We start from the raw sequence: 23,384 nt of genomic DNA on the forward strand, positions 1-23,384 counted from the left end.
CACAATAGTTACTGAGCCTCTGATACTTAGAAAATCGCATCAGATACTAAATGCAGTGATTAAAAAGGTCTGTATATGAAAACAATATTTCTCTGTACTTGCTTGAGGTAAAGAGATCCCAACAACACAACCAATATACTTTGAACATACGCTAAAGTCAATCTCTATGCTTTCTCTTATAACTCCTTCCCAGCACGCAAAAAAAAAAAAAAAAAAAAAAAAAAAAAGAGCTAATTCAGAAAACACGAAAAGAACTATTCAAGTTATGGAAATGCATGAAAAATAAAAATTATATAGGTTTCTTTTCTATTGATTGTTAAAATTATTAAGTAAATGTATTAGGCACACCTGACTTTCTCCACAGCCTGTTTCAGTCTGTAGATATTAGAACAGAAAATTCTGTAAGGTGTAAAATCGGAATCTGCATCTTTACTAAGGAAATCACGCGGAACAATTCCACAATTAAAGGTTTCAGTTTCCAATAAAATTCACTCAGTAAGAAGAAATGTACACATAAAATCAGTGACAACTGTGCTACATTGCTCTTATGAAAAAGAAAAAAAAAAAAAAAAAAAAAGATAGAACATAACCCTAATGGAGAAAAACATGTAAATGGTGTATTTCTGTGATTCTGGTGTATTTCCATGATTCCAGTATTTAGGTTACTGTTTTGGCTTTCACTGCTGCCAGCAAAGCCTCACAGATACTGTGACACATTATGAAGGTGGTGCAGCTCTAAGTGGTCAGATGAGTATCATCTGTGAGCCGGAGCCCATTTGCCCTTGCCCTCTCACAGCACCTGCTTTTTGCCAATGGCCTGATTAACTCCGAAAGGCAACAAAACTGTACAGAACAACAAATGTAAAAAAAGCAAACTCCAGCAACTGATTAGCAGCCGTGGAGACAGCAGCTGAGAGGAAATGGTCATGGACTGCCTCTTAACAGCTCACTGGGACAACTAAACAGCAAACTTCCCTTTCACATTATCTTCTGTAGAATGATAACATTTCAAATGGTTTATATATTTTAACAAATAAATATCCATTTTAGCCTCATTTGCTGCAGATAAAATACACTATTTCTGGTGAACAAGCAACAAGTTATTGCTACTTCACAACTTAATCTACTTTTAAAAAGAGTTGCTTAGACTGTTTTGTGAGAGTCATCTGTTGTACGAACTGCTGCAGAAATGGTGTTACTCTGCAGCTGATACTTAAACACTGTTGTGAAGTAACACTGAGCTGAATTTTAACTTATTCACTATAACAGAACAAAATGCAAACAACTTCAAATAAGTGTCTCCGAAATGGGAAGTGCAGTATCTCAGAACACCATCAAGTAAAATTATTGGTGAAAACAACGAAAATATAGGATTCCAAATCAGATATGGCTTTCCATACTGGAACATGTAATTTTTATCTTCCTGTATCCTCATGAATTTAACGTTGTAGGAATTTTACAGCCAGAAATAAAGTCTTAGGCTTAGTGAAATCAATGGATCAGTTTGTCAGTAACTCTAAAATACACGGTAAACCCAGAAATTTATCCACAGTGATGTTAGAACTCTAACTATCAAAAAGCCATGCTATTGCTTGTTCCCTCCCATTATTATTTTGTAAACGAAGATATCTAGCTACCCAGATGAACTCAGAAAAATTAGATGTATATATGTGTATATATATACACACACATACATACACACACCTGAAACAAGATTCCATTCCAAGCAGCTTTCAAAGTTGGATAGTAGTAACTGCACAGTCTTAGAAGTTCATATCTTCTAAGGGATCAAAACTAATGAAAGCTAATGTAGGATGCATTCTTCTTCTGAGCTTGATCCCATTACTTTTGACCCTATAACTTTTTGAAGAATACTGGCTGCATTGCTTAATATACAGAGAAAAACAATAGTAGCTGGATTGCTGGAATTTTCACTAGCTAAGAGCAACACTGTATCATTCAGTGATAGTATCAATGATCAAAGATGTTCAATTGCCATTAGAGCGTTCCCCAGTTCTGTAACGATTATTTTGTTTAGAATTAAGTTGTATATTGTTGCACATAATTTTCCTTGCTGTAGGATTGTAAACAAAATGATGAAGAAGTGTTGATTCAATATCTGTGTTCCAAGTAGCACAGTACCACAGGCAGTATAAAAGACAACTGTTCGTTTCAGTACTTCAGCAGCAGCGAGGTTGAGTGACTCTGAGGGTGTAAAGCAATGCACTGCACCACGCTATGTGCTTCACTACAAAATTATAGGTAGCCAGAAAAGATCTATCACATGACTTAGCACACCAATTGCACAACATGTTTAATTGTTGCTTTCAGAACAAATTGGAAGTTAGGGCACAAGTTATTCTGGGACTTTAACTTGTGAACTGATACCAGGTCACAACATGGAACAACAACTTATTCTCTGTCCCAGTGACATAACGGCAAAGTAGATAGGCAAGTGATGATGAAATTATTTTCTGTGTGCCAAAGTGTATACCTTAGAACCAGGTTTGCCCCAAGGCTACAGGCATCATCCCATGCATGCATCCAACTATAATTGTTGACTATGAATTTCAGACAAAACACACTAAGTTGCATGAAAAGTGAAGTCCAATACCTCAAACACAGTCATTTACTTATTTTTTGTTTCCTCTGATCTTGTGCGCCTTGGTTTCCTGTTTGTATTATTACCCTTTTATTACTTATGGAAGGTAAAGGAGACAACCATAAAAAATACACTGCTAAGGAATAAGCAGATGTTATAGCTGGAGCTTTCTAAACATTTTACCAGATGTCTTGGGAAGTCCCCCTGACTGGAAATTAGCCAACATTATAGCTATCTAATAGAAGGGCATGAAAGACAACCCAGGAAACTACAGACCTCTTAGTCTAACCTCAGTACCTGGACATTATGGAGACTATTATCCTGAGTGCTACTGAAAGGAATTTAAAGAACAAAGAAATTATCAGGAATAGTTAACACAGGTTCATCAAGTGAAAGTCCTGCCTTAGTAATTTTATGAACTTCTACAATGAAGTTATCTCTTTAGTGGATGAAAGGAAGGTAGGTGGTAGATGTAATCTTTCTGGATGTTAGTAAGGCTTTTGATACAGTCCCTCACAGCATCCTTCTGGACAAATAGTCTAACTGTGAGTTAACAGGTATATTTTACACCGTGTGATGAACTGACTGAACGGTAGAGCTCAAATAGTTGCAGTGAATAGGGCTACATCTGGCTGGCAGCTGGTCATTAGTGGTGTTCCCAGGTTCTTAGTTCTAGGGTCAGTTCTGTTCATCGTTTTTATCCATGATCTGGTTGCAGCAGTTGAACACATCCTTAGCAAGTCTATTGACAATATTAAACTGGAAAGTGCTGTTGACTACCTGGAGGGATAAGAGGCCTTGCAGAAGGATAATCTGGACAATCATCAGTGGCACAAAGCTAAATGCCAGATTCTGTACCAGGGACAGAGTAATGCAGGTCACAGGTATAGACTGGGAGACAAGTGATCAGAGAGCAGCCCTGTAGTAAAGGATCTAAGGGTGCTGGTTTACAGTAGGGTCTATATGTGTTAACAGCATTCCCTGGCAGCCAAGGTCTCCACAACATAAAAAGGATGTTAAAATACTTAAAAGTACCCAGAGGATACTTGTACAAAGATGGTAAAATGGCTGGAAGGTATGTCCTATGAGGAGAAGCTGAGGACACTTGGGTTGTCTAGTTTGGAGAAAAGAAGGTTAAGAGGTGACCTCACTGCTCTCTACAGATCCCTGAGGAAGGGAAATGGAGACGGAGGTGCTGATCTCTTCTTCCTGGTAACCAACATCTGCAAACAGCACAAAGATGCACCTGGTGAGGTATAGAATGGACATTACGAAAAATTTCTTTACCATGAAGGTGGTGAAATACTGGAACAAGCTTCCTAGAGAGGTGGTTGATATCCCATGCCTGTCATTGTTCAAAGGGCATTTGGACAATGCTCTCATTAATATACTTTAACTCTTCATTATCCCTGAAATGGTCAGGCAGTTGGACTCAATGGCCTCTGTAGGTCCCTTCCAACTGAACTCTTCTATTGTAGTGTACAAGACCCGCGACATGCTAGTTTGCATTAAGTGAATTCTGACCACCCATGTACTCAAAGGCTCTAATCAAGACTTTCAGTCTTCACTGAGTCTTTGGTCTCTTAAGAGAAAAATCTCTTAAGATTTTTCATAATGTTCTAATGCAGTGTTAATGCTTTTTTTTTTTTTTATTTTAAGTAATTCATGTTTTTTAATATAAATGCAGCATTCTTCCAGCTGTCTATATATAAATGAAAACTTCATTTCTACAATGTGGAGCTATACTTTTTTCATACTAGTCATCTGATGATCGAAATACCTGGTTCTACACCTTTGCTATTTCAAATAATGGAGTTACTGGCAATGAAAGCAGTGAGATAAATTATTTCTGGCTGAGAGTGAGGGTCACAAAAATTTTGCTCCTGATTACTGACAGGTTCCAAGCATTAATATTGCTATGTTCTAATCCACATTTGGGAATAACAAGCATGACTGCTCTGCTGTTCAGCCATTCCTTTCCAATCTTTTTAGAAAAGAGGCCTTTTGTCCTCCTCATCTAACACTGTTCCATCCACCTCACCTAGACACTTTGGCCTTTAGGGGTGGGTGAGCTGTTCAGTAGTCACTATGCTAACTGTTACGCACGGAGTTTCCCCCTCCTCTACCTCATATCTTTTGCTTTATCCCTTCCCTTTGCTCAGATGAGAGCACAGAGAGAGAAAAGCACTAGTATTATATTTCATGCATTTCCTTCATGGCCTAATCCCAGCAATTCTCCCTTATTGCAAAAAGGGTATTCTTATACTTATCAGGAATCTGGTGCTTGAGTACTTTCTCAGACTGAAGCTCTGAGCAGAGGAGGCACAAACACTATTTGGGGACTACTTACTATTTGTAGGAGACAGCTTTCCCAATTTTATCCCATACAAAGAAGACTTAGGAGGATTAAGCAAAGCAGCCCATACTCCAATAAAAAAGTACTACACAAGCCCTTTTTTTCTTCTTATAAATCCTTGAAATTTGTCATTAAGAGACACGTAACACTTTTTAAAGAAGTTTCTGCTTTTATGTTTGTCTCTATTTGTACACAACTATAGCAAGACTATGAACACCATTGAATTTCCAATCTAATAATTAAAACATGCAAACAAAGTTACTGGGCTCCTATACAACAGTGTAGCAGCAGAATAAAGTCACTGTTTCTATGGCTCTTCTGAAGCCTAGGTAACAGCAAACTCTAGGTAACAGCAAACTCTTGTTTGTGTTATCTGTCAGGGGACTTCATGGGGCACTTTCTTCACTCACACTGTTGACTTAAATAAAACACACAACAAGGGCAACAACAACAATCACAGAAGGGAAAAACATGAGTTCTCAGATTTTTGATTTGTATTAAAAACAGTCACAAGACATATGGCTTTTAGCTTTCAGGCTAGCTAACAATTAGGTTAAAAAAAACAATATTACTATTTAAAGAACATGGCAAGTTACTACTAAGTTTTGTGGCTGGTGTTAAGACATAACAGCAAATGTAGGCTCCATAGTATAAGGCAAAGGAAAAAAAGCGCTTTGAATGCACTAAGGATCAGCAATATAAAAACTATTTTGTAGTAGTGCAGTAGTCAGATTACTTGCTTTACCTTCTTTATAGACACTGCTTATTTCTCAGTAACTCTATTTAACATAGTTTCTACTCATTTTGATGCATTCCCGTGTACATTCTAAAAATCCAAAATCTAAAATTATATTACATAGACCAAGTCATTTTAGTATTTCAATCTTAGTACCTTTTCAAATGCCTTTTCAAATTTCTTCCTCTGAATAGTGTTTTTTTTTGTTTGTTTGTTTTGTTTTGTTTTTAACTTTACTCTCAAAATCTGTTTCCACTGATGAAAAGGTCATCTTTGCAGAGCAGATGTGCTAACAATCTTACTTTCAATGAAGACTGAACTGGAAGAGAAATTTTAAATTTAGATAGCAAAAACTATTCCACCCTTTAAATAGGTAAGAATGAGAGAACAGTGCAAAATGCCAGACTAAATAAATAAACAACCTTAAGTTTGCTAATTTCTCTCTTGGTTAATGTCCCATAAATGACCTTTATCACTGACAAGTCCAACTTCATCCAGATAGCTGAGGTTTAAGAATATCTACCCAAAAGCTGAGGTTTAAGAATATCTACCCAAATTGGATTGATTACTGGTTATGGAATTTTGAAGAGCACAATTCGGTTGTTTGTTTGCTTTTCTTTTTTTTTTTTTTCTTCTTTTTTTTTTTTTTATTTCTTAAACAGGCTGGAACTGCATTCCTGAGTAAGCTGATGTGACTGTCAATGAGGTAGAATGCATATAGCCATTACACTATAACAATGTTGATGTTACCATTTCTACATTTATCTAAAGCACAAAACATTTATCATTTTAGACTGAAATTAAGCCTTGCCAGAAATCATTTTTCTTTATATTGTTTGGAATTAAAACCATATTAAACTGATCCATTATGAAAATTCTCTTCTATCTTTGTTTTTCAGACCATGTCTGCATCCTTAGGCAATGAAACTATTTTTATAATTGTAATAAAACAACAAAGTGTTGACTTTAAGTTAAGAAAATTGTTGCTTGAATGACTAAATACTTCAACAAACACAATAAATCCTTCTAACTTTAACATACAGATAAAACACATGCATGAACAGGTCCATATATTTCACAGTTTATGACATGTAAGTTTGCTTAAACTTATTTCAGTCTTCTGCTCAGTGTTTATAGAGCAGGTCTGAATCTCTAAATTTTAATACTGCCTTCTATCCTTAAGGAAGAAAATGAAAAACTGCCATTAGAAAAATCCAGCTCATAGCACAAAGTACAACAGTAATGTTATACTCCTGTAAGAAACACAACTGAAGCAACTGTCTTATGAATAATATTTCAATGAAGATAGACATAATGAAAGAATACTGTCTGTGGGTATCTTGCCACAGAAATTTCTATTTGGCAATGTAAATGGAGAATCCTAGATCTCAATGTTTGCTTCCTCCCAAAGCTATGGTAGCTTTCTACCAAAGCTGAAAAATCAGGTCTGTTATCATTACTCTTGCAGGATAAAAGGCCAGAAAAAAAATGAAGGAACACAACAACAACAAGAACATAACATATTTTACAACAAAATCTCTAGAGAATTATTTTCATTTTTTTCCAAAGAGCAAAAAAGAGAGAGCCTGACATTTAAAAGGAGTTAAAACACAGTATTTGGAACAATTATCTTATATTCTGTACTATTTCTTTATTCTTATTCTTTAAAGAAGAAAATGCAGAATTATTTCCTCTGGCCTTATAAGTAATACCACAATTGCCAAATAATTTCAATTTTGTTTCAGGAACAATCAGGTGCAAATTATTTATCTATTTATTTTTAAATGTTTGCACCTCTAATCTCTCAACTGCATTAACTCTTCTAATCTCAGAGACTGTTTTAGACTCCTTTTCCCCTCCTTCTGGCCCCGAATCCTACATACCTAATCCACCAGACAAACGTTATAATCAGTGTTGAGAAAACAGAGTTCCTTCCCTGAATATACGGAGAAAGAGAGAGCTGACTTCTACCATTCTCCTTGTACTGCTACCTGCTGCAAGTCTAACTAGGCCAGAATATTACCTATAGGCAGTGTCATATGTTACAGAAGTATGCAAACGGATCTCACCCCATGGTAGTAGATGTAGACAGAATGTTAACTCCATAGAAAGGTAGAATTAAAAATGCATGTTATAAAATGTTGGTAATTATTCTTTATAATGACATACATTTTTTTTTATCAGTTACTCATTTGTGATGGCAGTAAGTGTTCTACTGCTTTCAGTTCCCAAATCCTTTGTTATTAATCACACTTGTAGACTTCTGCTTTAGATAAGGATACTGTGTTCACAGAAGAAAAAAATCCTCACCAGTACCATTGTTGAGCAATTGGTACATAAAAGATTAATTTACACATTTACAGACTAATGTGAAAGACAGTTGACACACAATGGATGCAACTGATGTAGAAAACAGGCTCTAGAGAAAGTCTTCACCTGTTCACTATAAAGTAAATTTCAGAAATTTTGGAATATTCAATAGGACAACTAACAAGACAGAAAAATTTAAAGCAGGCCATTTTACATATACTATATTAAATATAATTCCTCAAGTTTACTAGATACCTAGCAGCTAAATATGGTACAAAGAACTGATAATCTCTGAGAAACAAATTAATATGTATTTGGAATATTGTACATTTTAATATTACAGTGATTCCTCAAAAGTCCTTTGGAAAATGAACAAGAGTTTAGTTATACAAGCACCACCTGTCTCATCAGTGGCAGACAAAATGCTATTTAATAGCATGATTTGTAATTGTTCTCAAACTGATACTACAATATATGCCAGATGATATTGGAATTTGTGTATGTGTGTACATGTACACAAAGAACATTTTGCTTCTTTAGTGCTTCATGAAAATTTAAATTTTATTTATATTCTCTTTGAAGACAACAGCTTAAAATTATTAGCAACTGTAATATTAAGGTATTATGAAAGCAAAGGTGGTACAGTTATCGTCATAATGGTCAAGACCATGCTCCACCTTGTCAATATACTATTGGTGCTTTGTATTGCAGGTTTATCTGCTACTTAATGTTTTGCAGATGAAAATTTAGAACAACTATTTTAATACTAAGAGCAATTTTGAAAATATTGGTAAATACTGGTACCCTTCATCATACTTTTCAGTTTTAAATATTCATATGAAAAATTGTAATAAGCATTTACATTTAGTACACCTCCAGAATCTGTTGAATTTGAGTAAACCATGTTACATTTATACATACTGCCTTATCAATTTACTATATTATATAATTTCGTTTTAAACAACTGTATTATTTATTAGTCTAAAGATGTTCAGAATTCTTAAGGAAAGATTCTGTTACTAAAGGCCTGTTACTTTTCTATCTGATACAAAGTAACAGATAGAAAAGTAATTATGAACCATAAACACTGTACTTCCATTTTACTCTAATATTTTTAAATGTACATTACAATTATCTAAATAATAGAAGGCCACTTTAATAAACATAATGGTACATATCAACTGTGTCTGTCAATGAGATATTTCGAAATATCTGTATTGGAAACACAAATCAATACACTTAGGGGAACTGCCATAACTGCTTCAAGCAATTTGTATTATCATTTCATTCTTGATGTTCCTACTCGTTGCAACTTACTATGAATGGCGTGAAAATGGCAACCCATTACAACTGATTTTTTTTAAGCCTATTGCAAGAATTTTTCTCTTTTTTAATATAATTAAGTATCTTACTAAATACAAGTCTAGGTTAAAAGATACAGCCTACAACTCAAGTTTCGTATCTTTATAACTGAGGACCCACCCCTAGCCTGACTCATATTAGAAACATTGTTGATGAAATGGAGAGTTATTTCCACTGCTTTGAACTGAAAGAACCTTGTACAAAGGGAAGCAGTCAAACCTATGTTATTTTCCAAAAGACAAATCTCTTGAAGACTTTTTCATTGCTGACAAAACCCCCTGGAAAAGCATTCTGGGTACTGACTGAAACTCAGTTATCTCTACCTCCTCTGGGAGTCAGCATAAACTTTAGTAGTCTGTTACAAACGTTCTTTAAAATACAACTTAATTTTGGCCAAATATTTTACAGTAAAAAAGTTTGAGGGAAGTTAGAGAGTTAATAATTAGCTGTGAGGCAGAAATATAGAAGTTTAAGGATGTACATTTACAGTTTGAAGAAAAACGTTTTCATTAGTACCTGTAACAAGCCTAGTTAAAGGAAGAATGATTTTACTTCTGAAATGAGAATGAGGCAGAATTCACTTCTTAAACCAAGTGCAAGTCAATTCAGCACACACAAATATTAGAGCTTGCAAGTCTTTTGTTTTAGGTACATCTACAATTTTTATGAAAATAAAAGTAGGAAATCACACAATAGGGCTAACTGACCTTGTTTTTTGGATTGGATGTATTCATTACACTTCGAGTTTCTTTCCCCGTGTAGATGACAACACCAATTACAGTTCCTGAAAAACAAAGTAAAACAGAGGTGTCAAGTAGTTATGAAAAAACGGTTATAAAGGATATTTATACCTTCTTTAATAACATCCATAAAAGTGACTAAAAGATTTCCTTCTTTTCAATGGAAACAATAATTTAAAAGTAACTGGTAAAAGACTTGCATTTGAACTGAAAGTTGTCTCAATTTTTTTCCAGAAGTTAACATAGCTTAAATAACTGCCCTTCACAAGAAATAAAAAAATTAGTACAACAGTGCTGAATATATCATATACAAATTGCCTGCTAGCTCTGTCACATATCACAATGTAACATCTACTTCACCCCATTTATTACGTTGATAGAATTCCATATAAAAGTATTCTCCTTTTCAGTAACACATAAAAATAATTCTCCAGTTCCAATGATCTTTTGGTTGATTTTTACTGGAAGGCATACAAAAACTGGCTTTCATTATTTAAAAGACATATGTATTTAGTGATGATAATTCAGATTTTTACTACTATTTAGATTTTTACTACTATGTATCTCACTTTCTAGCACAATCAAAATTTTATATTAATTCTTTTTTCAAGTGACCTGAAATGGTTTTATGTTAGTACAATCAATAATTGGTCATTTTTGTCATCTTAATGCTGTAAGGAATTAATTAACATAACTTGTCAGACAGACCCTACTAAGAAGACTCTAAAAACTGTAGAAATATTACACTTTTTCTGACATTTGCTTGTTTTTGAAAAATCAAGTCTGTTATCATTACTCTTGCAGGATAAAAGGCCAGAAAAAAAATGAAGGAACACAACAACACCAAAAAAACACACGAAACCCAAGACTGGAGTTAAAGAAAGGAAGTTTCATTTATCAAAAAAATAAGAATGCCAGTGAAAACTCTGAATTTGCATACAAAAAGAAAATCAGTGATTGTAGATTACATCTTTCTGGACCACTACAATTTTTTTCTACTATTTTCCTCTCAATACTGAATCCTTTCCTTTAGGCTTCCCTTGACACAATATTATCCCCAAAGCTAGTCTGCCTCTGCTGACAGTTCCACATGCAAATCTGTATATTGGTAACATGTCTCCATATCCCCCATATCCCCTGATTTTTGGTGAAAAATAATAATAGTTTAAAAAAAACAAAAACAATTTCTGAGCTCTTCCTGACTGAAAAGTCACAGCAATTGAGTATTAAAATTTATAATTCATGAGGCACACCTTTTTTATACAATTTAATAACATAACTGAAGACAATTGCAGATATCATCAATTTAAAAAAAGTTTCAGAGAGAATAGTTTCCCTGTGCAATGGAACCAAGCAACACTGAGCATCAAAGGGTACATGTATGACTATCTATACAGACTCGGGAAAGGAGCACTCTGTCCCACATTCCTTTGCCAGCTCCTTAAACATGGTCTCTTCCCCACAACACTCCAGCATGATCCTAATTTGGTATTTTCCTCAACAGTGTAAAGTTAGACCTTACTATGAAGGCTTTTCCTTGCAAGTGTGGTAGACACCCCCCTTTTTTTTTCTCCTTCTCCTCTTTAATTCCTTCCTTCCCTTCTATACTCCTCCACTTGAAAGATGCTTTCCACTGTTTCAATTCTTGGTCTTAAATCCTAGTTCCTCTTCCCAAATTCCTTATTTTTAGTCTTTGTACATAACAATAACCATGGCCCTTTTTTCCTTCCTACGGTCCTTCTGTCTTATTACACTCAGCAAAGTTTTCAATGGTTTCAAATTTCAAAATGGTTTTCAAATTAATGAAAACCATTTTCTCTTGTTTAAAAAGTGTTGCAATGGCTCAGGGTCCAAATGCAGCATCTAGCTAATACGAACTCCTTATAATATTTGAGAGACATATGAAACATTAGTAATATTTAGACTATGTTGTTTTAAAATTATGTAACCTTGTAACTGGTTAATACTTTCTGATTAATATTTACCTGATAAAAGATTTTAAGCAAGCTTTAGCCTCATCGTGGAGTCTACATAAAAGAAAATCTATTACCACATGCAAAAGCATGCCTGCTTTTCAGCAAGACCCTATCCACAGCAAGCTGAACAGAACACTTTACAACCTGAAGTTTTAATTAAAGGAAAAAAGATCAATAGCTTTAGTGGGATACAAATGACAACACTACTGACACCACAAGATTTGAGTATAAAAACTTACTAAGGAGGATTAAAAAGATATGAAAATCTCAGTAGCATGAGGAAACCAATGGGAAGGCAGACAAGAGGGAAACAAGAGATTAATAGCCTGAAACAGACAAAGATTTTCAAAAGCCATTAATATTACACATTGTAAAATAAGAATACATTTCCACAGATAAGTTTTTAGATATATTATCAGATTTGATATTGCACTTACCTGAAGCAACAACAGTGCTTGCCCATAACGTATTTTCTATACTAAGGCTTTCATGAACTGCTGGATCACTGTCTTCCTGTTAAAAATAAGAAGAGTGCTGTTTACAACTAAACAATGTGCTGTTTACAACTGTTTAGTACTAAAGAAAACTTTAGGAGGTAGGATAATCAAGCACATTTGATCAAATTACAGATTGTGGTAAATATTTTACAGAAAATGGGGGACCACTGACTACCAAAGTGCACAGCAAGTTCTACATAAGGTCAATAATCAAAACCTATATCAAATTTTCACCTCCGTTTTGAAAAAGTCTTTGTGAAAAACAAAAATCCCCACATAAGCACATACACTTTTGTGTATACAGGATCAGTAGCTATAGCAATATTTAAAATTATTGGTTGTATTAGTAACATATGAGGTCTTGATCACTGAAACATTAAATATAAGAAAAGTATTCTGACCTAGCTCAAAAAATTATGATTTTTAGTATCCAGTCATCTTTGTAATACCTAGTAACTTTCTTCTGAGACAAGTGCCTTTGACAAGCTTTATCCATACACTGTATCTTTAATAATTTGTCCTGACTTTATAATGCTCAGATTCCTGTTTTGACCGATGATGGCTCTTGGATTATTCAGATTCTGTGATTATTTCGGCCTTATGAAAGTCTAACTAGGCAGTGCATAGACATAAATACCTAATTAGAAATTATCCACAGAATACTGGTGTTTCAGGAGATGCCACTACTACAGTCAAAATACTAACTGTAGCTGCCTGAGACATGGCAGTTGGTGGAAAGATTGCCTTTTACACATGTGAATGTTGTTTCAACATACGTATTTTTCAATATACAAGCCATTTTAAATCCACATATGTAATTCATTTAGAGGTTTCAAAATCTGTTTCAACAAGGCTAGCAATTGGAGGTAGACTGTCCATATGAGTTGAAAACAGACACGGAATTATTTTATTCCCATCTCAGGCTTTTCAGGAATTGGTAAAGCTAACAGAAAAGCTTTCCTGACATTCTTTCATATTGTCAGAAGGCACTGCTGGTACACAAGGATGATTGGGCTTTTGTAGCAAGAGTGAGTGGGAGGCTGACACTTTGACTAGTACAAACAGGAGTCTTAATTTCACACAGCTTGCCTTGAGATGCACAGACTGTTTTTAGTAAGCAAAAGACATGCTAACCCTGATTAGTATTTTTTAAATCTACAAACTATTCTGCATAATTCAAACTGTTTCATCTGCTTCATTTTTATTTCTATATTTCTTCACAAACTGGAGAAAAAAAAAGGAAACTCTGCTTAAGTATTCTAATCAAGAAATTTGTGGAGTTTCTCATTAAATCACTAGGTTAACTGAAAACAAATATACAGGCATGAAAGAAAAATGCTTTTATTTCTATGAAGTCATTATTGTACCTCAAGGAGCATATCATGCTAGGGTTCATCTGAGGAGTTACCAGCAAGCATGTAAGGATTATGCATTTTATCAGAGCTGACCCTGAAGACCACTTTTATGCATAAATAGAAGAGCAGTTTAAGTATTTAAAACTCAGGGTAGATAAAAAAAAATATAATGTTTTTTTCCTGTTCCCACCACCCTGCTCCAGTGAAGAGAGGCCATCAGTGGAGTTCCACAGAATACTGTACCAGGACTCCAGCTGTTTCATCATCACTCCAGAACAGGAATGACTAATGTGGTAACAGAGCAAGAAAAAAAAAGTATCAATCCCCCTACAAAAGTAGAGAGATGAAATTCCCTACTTCAGAATGTAGAGTTATGCACACAAAACACATCCTGAATTCACAAAGTAATGAGCTCTGAGCTGATTGTAACTACTCGGAAAGTAGCTTCTGAGGTTGTTACAAATCTACTAAAAATACTAACTCAATAAAGAACAAGCTGAATGCTTAGAAGTACTAGGATAGAAAAAGAGAATAAAATCAAAAATATCATGCCAGTACAAAGAATACATGGTTTAGCCACGTCTTAAGTACGTAGGCTCCAAATTCCTCTTCCACAACCTTCATTCTAAACAGAAAATAAAAGGAACTGGAAACTGTTCATGGTCAAAGCATATAGTCCAAGTAGATTCCATACTAGTTATGACTAAATAAATTTGAACTCTTTAATTACGGAAATAACAGACATCTATGAAATGGGCAAGGCAGGAAGGCAGGATAGATATTGCTGTCTCTTTCAAAAACAAGAAGGTTATTAATGTGTCAGCAAAATTAAAACTGGCAATTGCTTTTCATAAAATATGTAATTAACCTGTAGAACTTCTTCCCGTGTCAATGCTAAAAGGCTACATGGATTCAAGGGGGGACTGGGTAAGTTTAAAGAAGGGAAGTTCATTGTGGGTTACTTAGAGAAACCAACACTGACTTAGGAAGTTCCCACGTCATGAGTTGTTAAAAGACAGAAAAATCTTCTGAGGAAGTACTATCATCTTTTTACCTTGTTTCTTATTCTATTTTGTCAGCAGTCTGCTTCTGGCAACTGTGAGGAATAGGATACTGAGCTAGGAAATTATTATTTTGCCTTAAGTGTATCCTTCAGTTAGTAGATGTCAAGACAATGAGTTATGAAGCTCTTCCATGTTATAAGAAGCAATCAAAAGCCCTTCAGCAATCACAAAGAGCTGACAACACAGCCAAGAAAAATCCACTTGTCCTATGTCTACCTGCTACAAGATTTGTGAAACATCTCCCTTAGGTAGTTCAAAATAGGTTAACATCCGAAGAGCTAAATCTATTTCTACTCACATCATACCCAATAACAGAGTGGTTTGTCAGATAAGCTAACTTCTGCACATTTCCTTACGATCCTTTCAAGCCATTATGCCCTCATCCAACACCTCCACCTTTCTACAGTTCATACAATTTACAAAATTCCATACCTTCCACACACAAATGGTGGAAAAATTAACCCTATTTTTCATTTGTTCAAACAAAGAAATAAAAAATATACCTATGGGTTATGAGTTCAGCAATTTCAGATTATTTCTATTTTGGGGGCTGGGAGTGGAGGAGATGGTAATTACATAAACAAGGAAGAGACCAAGGCTGTGAACAAAACCAGGTCTATGATAAGGAGAAATGCATCTGAAAATTTTCAGACACAACTACAGCTGGCAGAACAGTGTATGGTTTAGGGGTAAACTAACTATTACTCTCTCTAGGAGCGGAAATTTGACATAAAGGGATTTCTTTGTCCAGCTGATCAAGCTTCCGCTTAAGGTCTGCCTGGGTTGAATTTCATTTGGTAGCTGTATGTTAATAGGTCTTTAAATTCTGAATTAAACTTGTAACCAGAGCAGAGCAGTTCGGTCCTGCATTCAAGCTTTATATTTAGGCTCAGGTTTTAAAATTATGTACAGTATTGATCACGGATGTTCAAATTGTCAACAGTTCCTATTCTAGGAGATAACTCTTACAACTCTTGCATATGCAGAGAAAAAGGAACAGATGACCAGTGACATAAAAACTGAATGAACTCTACTCTCAGTCCTGAACTCACAATCCAGCTCACCAAAGCTGACCAAGGGACATGACAATTTGCAAGTTGCAATCTAAAAGGTTTCCAAAGCCTTTTAGTTTATCTACTGTAGTAAGATACTTGTAAGAAAAGTTTCCTGAGAATGACAGATACCTTCAAAACCAAATAACCTAATCATTGAAAGAACCAGGGTATCACTTCCATCAGACTTTTTCTGTTCCTATTCCTAGCTGGCAGGATGCAGCACTGACAACCAACAACAACTTTTATAGCAAAGTGTTAGAATAGGCATTAGTTTAGTTGTATTGGCCATCCCAATCCCACATTAATTGGAATTGTTATTCATTAATGGGATTATTACTACTATTATTAATTATTATTCTTGCTACATTCCTCGTACTTGCAGATTAGCTTCCATACCCATGAACTCCCTATTCTCACTTTCTGTAAGGCTGTCAGTAGCTGCATAAGGAAGGTAAGAAAAAAGAAATTGGAAAACATGATACCATTCCATTCGGTGAAAGGAACACAACAATTGCTTCAAAGGGGTAATTCTCTAAGAAAACATAACTAAATAATGAACCTGCATTCTTTCTACTAAAATACATATAGATACAAAATAAATAACCAAGAAAACATCTGCTTAATTGGCTCAAAGCAAGAAATTCTGCCAATAATTGAATACACAATTTTCTGTATGAAAATTCTCACATCTCTGTATGTATTTTTCCCCAGTGTCAACAGCTACATGCAACAGGTTTGCACTATGAGAGTTTTTTTATTAGTTTGTTTTTAACATCTGAGCTACAAGGCAATGTGCTGGAAAAATGACACCAGATAGTTCTATACCACAGGAAAAAAATATGTTACTATAGTGGATAAACTAAAATTCAAACCAATCAGTTCTCTGGCATTTCTCCTGGACTGAAAAAAAAAATAAAATTTCCAAAGTAAATGAAGAGTGTGAGGTGACAATGCAGAACTGCAGTATAGGAGAAATTACACAAAAGATTCTTACAGGAATGATGGAAGAAGGACCCAAACTTAAGTGAAAACCAACCGAGGTCAAAAGTTGGAGAGACAACTTTCATGATTTTGGGCAGAAGCTGTAAGGAAAAGGTAAATAAAACTGGGCATGCCACTACACACTGATGCAATACTCTAGAATACTCTCTTGACTCCAACAGAAAAGTTGGATTAAGACGTATGGCTGTATTTTATTCTCTTTCTACAGCCAAATGTTTTCTTCATAATTTTTCAGAATCAATGAAATAGCTTCCTAATTTATCATGTTTACATAGTAGCATCAGTTAAGCGATACTCTAGTAGTTACATCTGCAAATCCCTATTCTGTGCACAACTATTTCAAAATAAACTCAGCCAAGACAGAGAAGATGCTCTGAGAACAAGTAAAACGATCTCTCACATTTTCAGAGAACTCAAGTACAGTTCATCTATTGTTTCTTGATAGGGAATCTAGAAGAGGGGAGAGAAGGAGGAGAATTAACATATGTTGTTTAAGGGCCTGACATGATCCTTCCCACATGTCCATGCAAAGACACACACTCACTTTCATGCAGTCAGTATATATGATGCATCAAAATCTATGGAGGACAACAAGAAATGACTTCATGTGAAACTGGTAGACATCAATAGATGTACAGTGGAATTTCAGCTCCTCCTGATTTGGTTATGCAGGTGTACTGCAGAAGGTATCTTTGATCAGCTATCAGGTTAGCTGTGAATATATTTCTCACATAGGAATACTTAGGTAGAAGATGCTCCCACATAAAAATTCTAAAGCTGTGCACCTAAGTTTGTTTTTTGTTTTGTTTTATGGTCATGCACTTTTTGAAATTATCTAAGCTTGTCTCCTATATTGTTAGTACTCTGTCTTCATAATGGCAAAAAAAAAAAAAGAAAAATCAATGTGCTATTACCCTGTCAACCTACCCTTGCAAGAATTCTTTGAACATCAACACCTAAGTAGGAAAAATGTATACATTAGCATCACTAAGCACACTACTTTTTTTTCTTTTTTACCTTAATATAAAATAGGGATTAGATGCAAAAACTGATTTAGTGTAACAAGTAAGGGCTCACAGCAGAAGTGGAAAGATAAATCAGTAGGAAAGTGTCCTAAAGCAATACAGTGCCAAATTTTACTATGCATGAGGTACAGAGTTAACACAAAGAAAAGGTTTCTAAAAATATGAATAGTGAATAGTGTGATCCACTATGAACCAAATTTGAGGACGCTGCCCTCAGATGCATGCATATAGAAATGCAATTTAAACTACCCTTCCTACTTAAGCAGTCCAAAACATGTAATCCTGAAAGCTAAGTACATCATGGTTATTTACACGTATCAGGGATGCTGGAATCATACAGCTCTTATTACATGTACAAATGGAACCCACAACAGGGAGCAACTGTTTAGTCATCATTTCCCAATGTCTCAATTACACAAACTGGAATTGTTAAAAAGGCTCTGTGGAGTTCAATTTATATTTAGAAAAGTATATGCTTAGCTCTTGGGATAGAAATAATTTTACAGCTGTTAAGAGAAGTTTCATTTGAACAATTGGTCAATACAAGGTTTAAGTAAACACTGTTGCTTACAGCTTCAGTAAGTTATGGGCAAATGACATTTACTTTGTAGGCTACATGAACTATATAACTGGTATAAATTGGTCTTTGAGAGCCAACAACTGCAATATCTCATCAGTGTACTTAGAACTGGGAACTGGAATTTCAATTACTGAACAAAATCTATTACCAATTCAAGTCACTTGGGTAAAAAAACCCTTCTCTCTCCCTCCTGTTGTAGTTAATTCTCTCAAATTATTTTAGAAACATATTATCGAGAGGAATGAGTCAACTAACAGTTAAGTGTAGATAAAATAACCAAAACAATCACTGCATCTGCTAATATCACAGATAAAACTAAAAATCTCTAAAGCTTTTTTTGTTTTGTTTTGTTTTGTTTAAATCAGCTGCTTGGACACCTCACTTTAAAGGGTTAACTTTAGCAAGCCACCTTCTGAAAATAACAGCAAAAACATCACAAAAATGACTGTAAAGTTATCATAGTTGGTCTTCAATATATAGCTGGAAAAAAGATTTAGTAAAGCTCCCATTAAGTAACTTTTAGTTTTATTTCATTTTTTAAGGTACTTGAACTTCACAAGGAAAATCAAAGAAACCCTGTTAAACAAGACACGTTTGTATTGCACATAAACTATCAGTTGCATTGTCTGAGGCTACTGAATACATTCAACTTGACACTTCTTTGACATATGAATAAAACATTAGATGCCTGGAGATAAACAATAAATGCTACTACAGAAATGGTCTCATATAAGATTATTGTGATGTCAACAAATACACCATTCTCAGATTCTGGTTTTTATTTTCCAGATATTCTATTTGTATTAGCTTTCTGCAATACATATTTAACAAAATACCTTGACATGAAGCATTTCCATGGCAAGAACATGGATATACTCCTGTAATGCTTAGTAAAGACTCAATACACTTCAGTACTAAATGTAAGTTTCACACTGAGAAATGGGAGAGAGGGGAGTACAACTGTCTTTATAGACACTACTTACCCGTGTGAAGGTACCCTCAAAACTGTGAATATCCAGCTGTGGCTTCTGAGCGTAAACATAAGCATTGATTGAAAAGAGATCCTGTAAAACAGATTAATGTATTTACTAGTTTTTAAATTTAATCAACTATTTTAAAGAAACTTTTAATGGTAAAGATTTCAATTTATGACCCTTACCACTCCAAGTTAAATTCAATAAAGTTTTACCCAATAAACATGTGGTTTTCAGGTATATCTTGATATAAAGAAAACAGATCCAAAATGGTATTCTAAGTGTGTTGATATTTCACAAACCTAACTGTTTTATGAGTTCGAAATTTTATAAAATTTGTTTTTTCGAAGAGCCTGTCTTAAAACTGTTTTCTGTATATTTGTTGATTTAAAAATAAAGTGTTTTTTTTTTTTTTTTTTTTTTTAATTAAACCAGAAACAAAATACTTTTCTAGAGCAAAAAGCCAACTGAATACAAGGTCAAGCAATGAAATTGATTTAAATTCTCCTTAACGCTGATCACTCAGCATACACATCTGCAGACAACCCACGAAAAACTCCAGACACTTTAAGAAAGTGTTGATGATTTGATGGAGCAATTGAGATTTCAGTTTAAGTATAATTCTCATGTATGGTCACACAATACAACTCTGTAGAAAAGAAGATGCTCTATACTGATACTCAGCCAGCATAAGAATCTCAACCTGTGATGAAATACAAGGGTGTCTATCTTCTCACTGCATGTAGTTCCTATTATTTGGGTTACTTACATCCTTTATTACTGAATGGATCTTGCAAAAGGCTAATCAGCCTTAAGATTCATTCTCTGAAGAGAAGATGCAATAATACCCTGTTCATGTAAGATAGAACGTGCTGTCTTCAAAAGCAGAATTAATTTTACAGCCTCTTTTACGGATGTGTAGACACACCTTGGCTCAAATATAGCTATTTTTAAAATCATGCCATTTTCTATTCATAATTTGAATATAACACCCCTCCCCAAATTTGAATAAAACTATTTGAACAATACAAAATTAAAGGAGCAATTGTCCACGTATGTGCCTTAAAATCTACACACTTGTGTCCTTTTATTACTCTGATAAAATGACAATAGATTTCTGAATACAGATTTTCACTTTTCAAGGTATGAGTGAATCTTTTTATTAATCTTGATAGTTTACGTTTATCAAGCATGTTTGACTTAAGTTCAAAAATGTGTAGTTGTCTAAATCATTAGTTTGTATTTCAGTTTATATTCTGTAGACAAGAAATTTCTTACTTCATACCTTGCAAAAACAAACTTTATTTAATGTATGTTATAAAAATGAATTAAATCTGAACATTAACTCTCACAAATTATATTTGTCTTTAAAATATTAGTCACTTATTGTAGTCTTTCACATTAAGTTTCATTCATTGCATCCTTGTTCTTCCAATCTACTTTCATCAGCTTCAAAAGAAATAATTCATATGAAACTAATACACATGGTGTCCTATATCTTCATCATTCACTTCTTTCCAATCTGTTATCACCTACAACTCAGCTAATCTGGGCTATTATGTGCTTTATTATGCAAAGAAAAATAAAGTCTCTCAGTAGTGGATAGTACAGCAGAAAACTAATACCACACACATACTCTTATACACAATAAAAACTGCTAGTGAAATGCGTCAACCACGAACTTCTCTCTTTTCAAAGAATGACTTAGTGGGAAACAACATTAGAATAAAAAGAAGCAGAAATAACCACCCTTTTAAGTACATTGGCATTTGTACAGTAATATTTTTTCCTGCTTTCCAGGCCTCATACAGGTACTTGCTTCTATTGCGATGTCCTCCCTTATTAAATTTTAAATGTAAAAATTTCTACCACATTCCTTTCACATCTTGTCTTTTTATGTTTTAGTTCTTCTGTATTTCTGATTTAACACCTAGACTTTTCATGTTTTCCTTTTTTCTTTATGAATTTCAGCTCAACCCCACATATCTTGATGAAGAACTGAAATCTGCAATTATTCTAGAATGCCACAAAGCAGAACCAGCTGAGTACTCCAAGGGTGCATGCTTTTTTGTTAAAGAAATGAAAAAAAAAACTCTAGGAGAAAACTGAGGTGGTAGTTCATTGCTTTTTCATTCATGAGGGGTAGAAAGAAGTTATAGAATATTACATACACTCAGAAATTTTCTTAAGTATTTTTTCATTACTGGGGGAAAGGGAAAAGGACATTTTTTTCAACAGATCCATGTTCTGTACACTGAATGGATATCATTCTCAGGCCAGTAAAATAAAGTAGCTGAAGTCTCTTAAGACAAGACCAAAGAATGATATGATTTATAGAAGACTGACATTTACATATGAATTACATTCTACAATAAAGGTAGGAGTACAAAGATGTTCCTTCATACAGTGTTGCTTTCCCAGTAGCGCAATTCTCATCTCAAAGTCTTGAAAGAAATCACAATGGTAGTTTAAAAAGGAGGCATCAAGATTTGTACACAATGCTACATGTAAATAAAACTTCAGCTCACTGGTCAAGCAAAATTTGCCTGGTTAGGCTGTGTCATTGCCCTGTATAGCTTCTAAAAGAGATTTAGTTTATTTTTAAAAAGAGAACTACTTTTTATTAATGATTTAACTAACTAGGAGCTTGGTCTACATAAAATTCAGCTTTATCAAATAATTATTTTCATATTATGAACGCTGAACCACTGGTTCACTGAAGCCAGTTAGTACTACCAATACATTCAATGGAAATAGGATTGTACATCTAAAATTAGGATGCTTTTAGGAAACAGCGAGAGCAAATGACCTCAGATTTTTTTACTTAAGGAAAAAAAAAATCACTTGAACCAGGGGATCATTAACAATTCTAGATTAAAGAAAGAACATGAAAGACCTAAATCTCAAGCAATAAAATGTTATTTTTATTAACTGTAGATGAGATTAAAAATCAAAAGACATGATGATGTAATGTATTTCATTATCTGTAACTCAAAAATAATAATTAAAAAAAAAAAAGCATTTTATCCTTTTGGCTGAAAGTCAGGAAATGACTTAATGGTACTATAACGAAAATGTTCTATTTTGCATTTCACAACAGTAATTTACAAATCATCCTAAAGTTATCAATAACAGAAAAATCTCCTGTATTAGGTCAAGGGCAACATTTGTTCACCTTACTTAAAGATCATTAAAATACATTCTTAATCATAACATGTAGTTCATTACAAATAAAATTGCCTTTGGTTCAATAAAACTAATTAAATGTAAATGCTATTGTTTACTGCTGTATGGATCTTCTGATATAAATCAGCAAGTCAACATTTATTGAAAATTACAGTGACCTCATTGCTGTTAATAAATTTACTTGATCACATAAGCTAGAGAAGAATGCCTCAGAATGTGCAGATTGCTAGAAAAACTGCCCCACCTATAACTACGAAATTGCAAGAAACCTAATCTAGGTGTCACAGTATTTGCAACTCAGCCATCATTAGATGACTTGTTGAAATTTTAATTCTCTGATCACATTAAGTGCTTTAGAAAGACAACAAAATCTGTACTGATCGCCTTGGTGGTGTCATCTGTTCTTTAAGAAAAGCTCCGATGGTCTGGAGGTCTATTTATTCTGGGTGTCACAGTGGGTAAGGTTACAATGCTGCTCTAATGGTGTGACTGACAGCTCATGCCAGCACAAGATACTCACCACCTTGATGTCCAGTAACTAAAGAAATCAAAATGTACAGCAAA

The 23,384-nt window shown here is 34.3% G+C and overlaps 1 protein-coding gene across 3 annotated transcripts in view; it reads right to left on the reverse strand.

Moving 5' to 3' along the window:
* The window catches only part of ATP9B (ATPase phospholipid transporting 9B (putative)), a 164,326-nt gene that overhangs the window by 65,176 nt on the left and 75,766 nt on the right, over nt 1-23,384 (reverse strand). For all 3 annotated transcript variants that reach the window (XM_068674700.1, XM_068674699.1, XM_068674698.1), the window contains 3 exons: nt 19,644-19,724; nt 12,520-12,595; nt 10,074-10,150 (listed from right to left, as the gene is read on the reverse strand). In XM_068674700.1, coding sequence (XP_068530801.1) covers nt 10,074-10,150; nt 12,520-12,595; nt 19,644-19,724 — 234 coding nt within the window. The remainder of the gene's footprint in view (nt 1-10,073; nt 10,151-12,519; nt 12,596-19,643; nt 19,725-23,384) is intronic.

This window comes from Anas acuta, chromosome 2 (genome assembly GCF_963932015.1).
Source record: "Anas acuta chromosome 2, bAnaAcu1.1, whole genome shotgun sequence".
NCBI classification, from domain to species: Eukaryota; Metazoa; Chordata; class Aves; order Anseriformes; family Anatidae; genus Anas; species Anas acuta.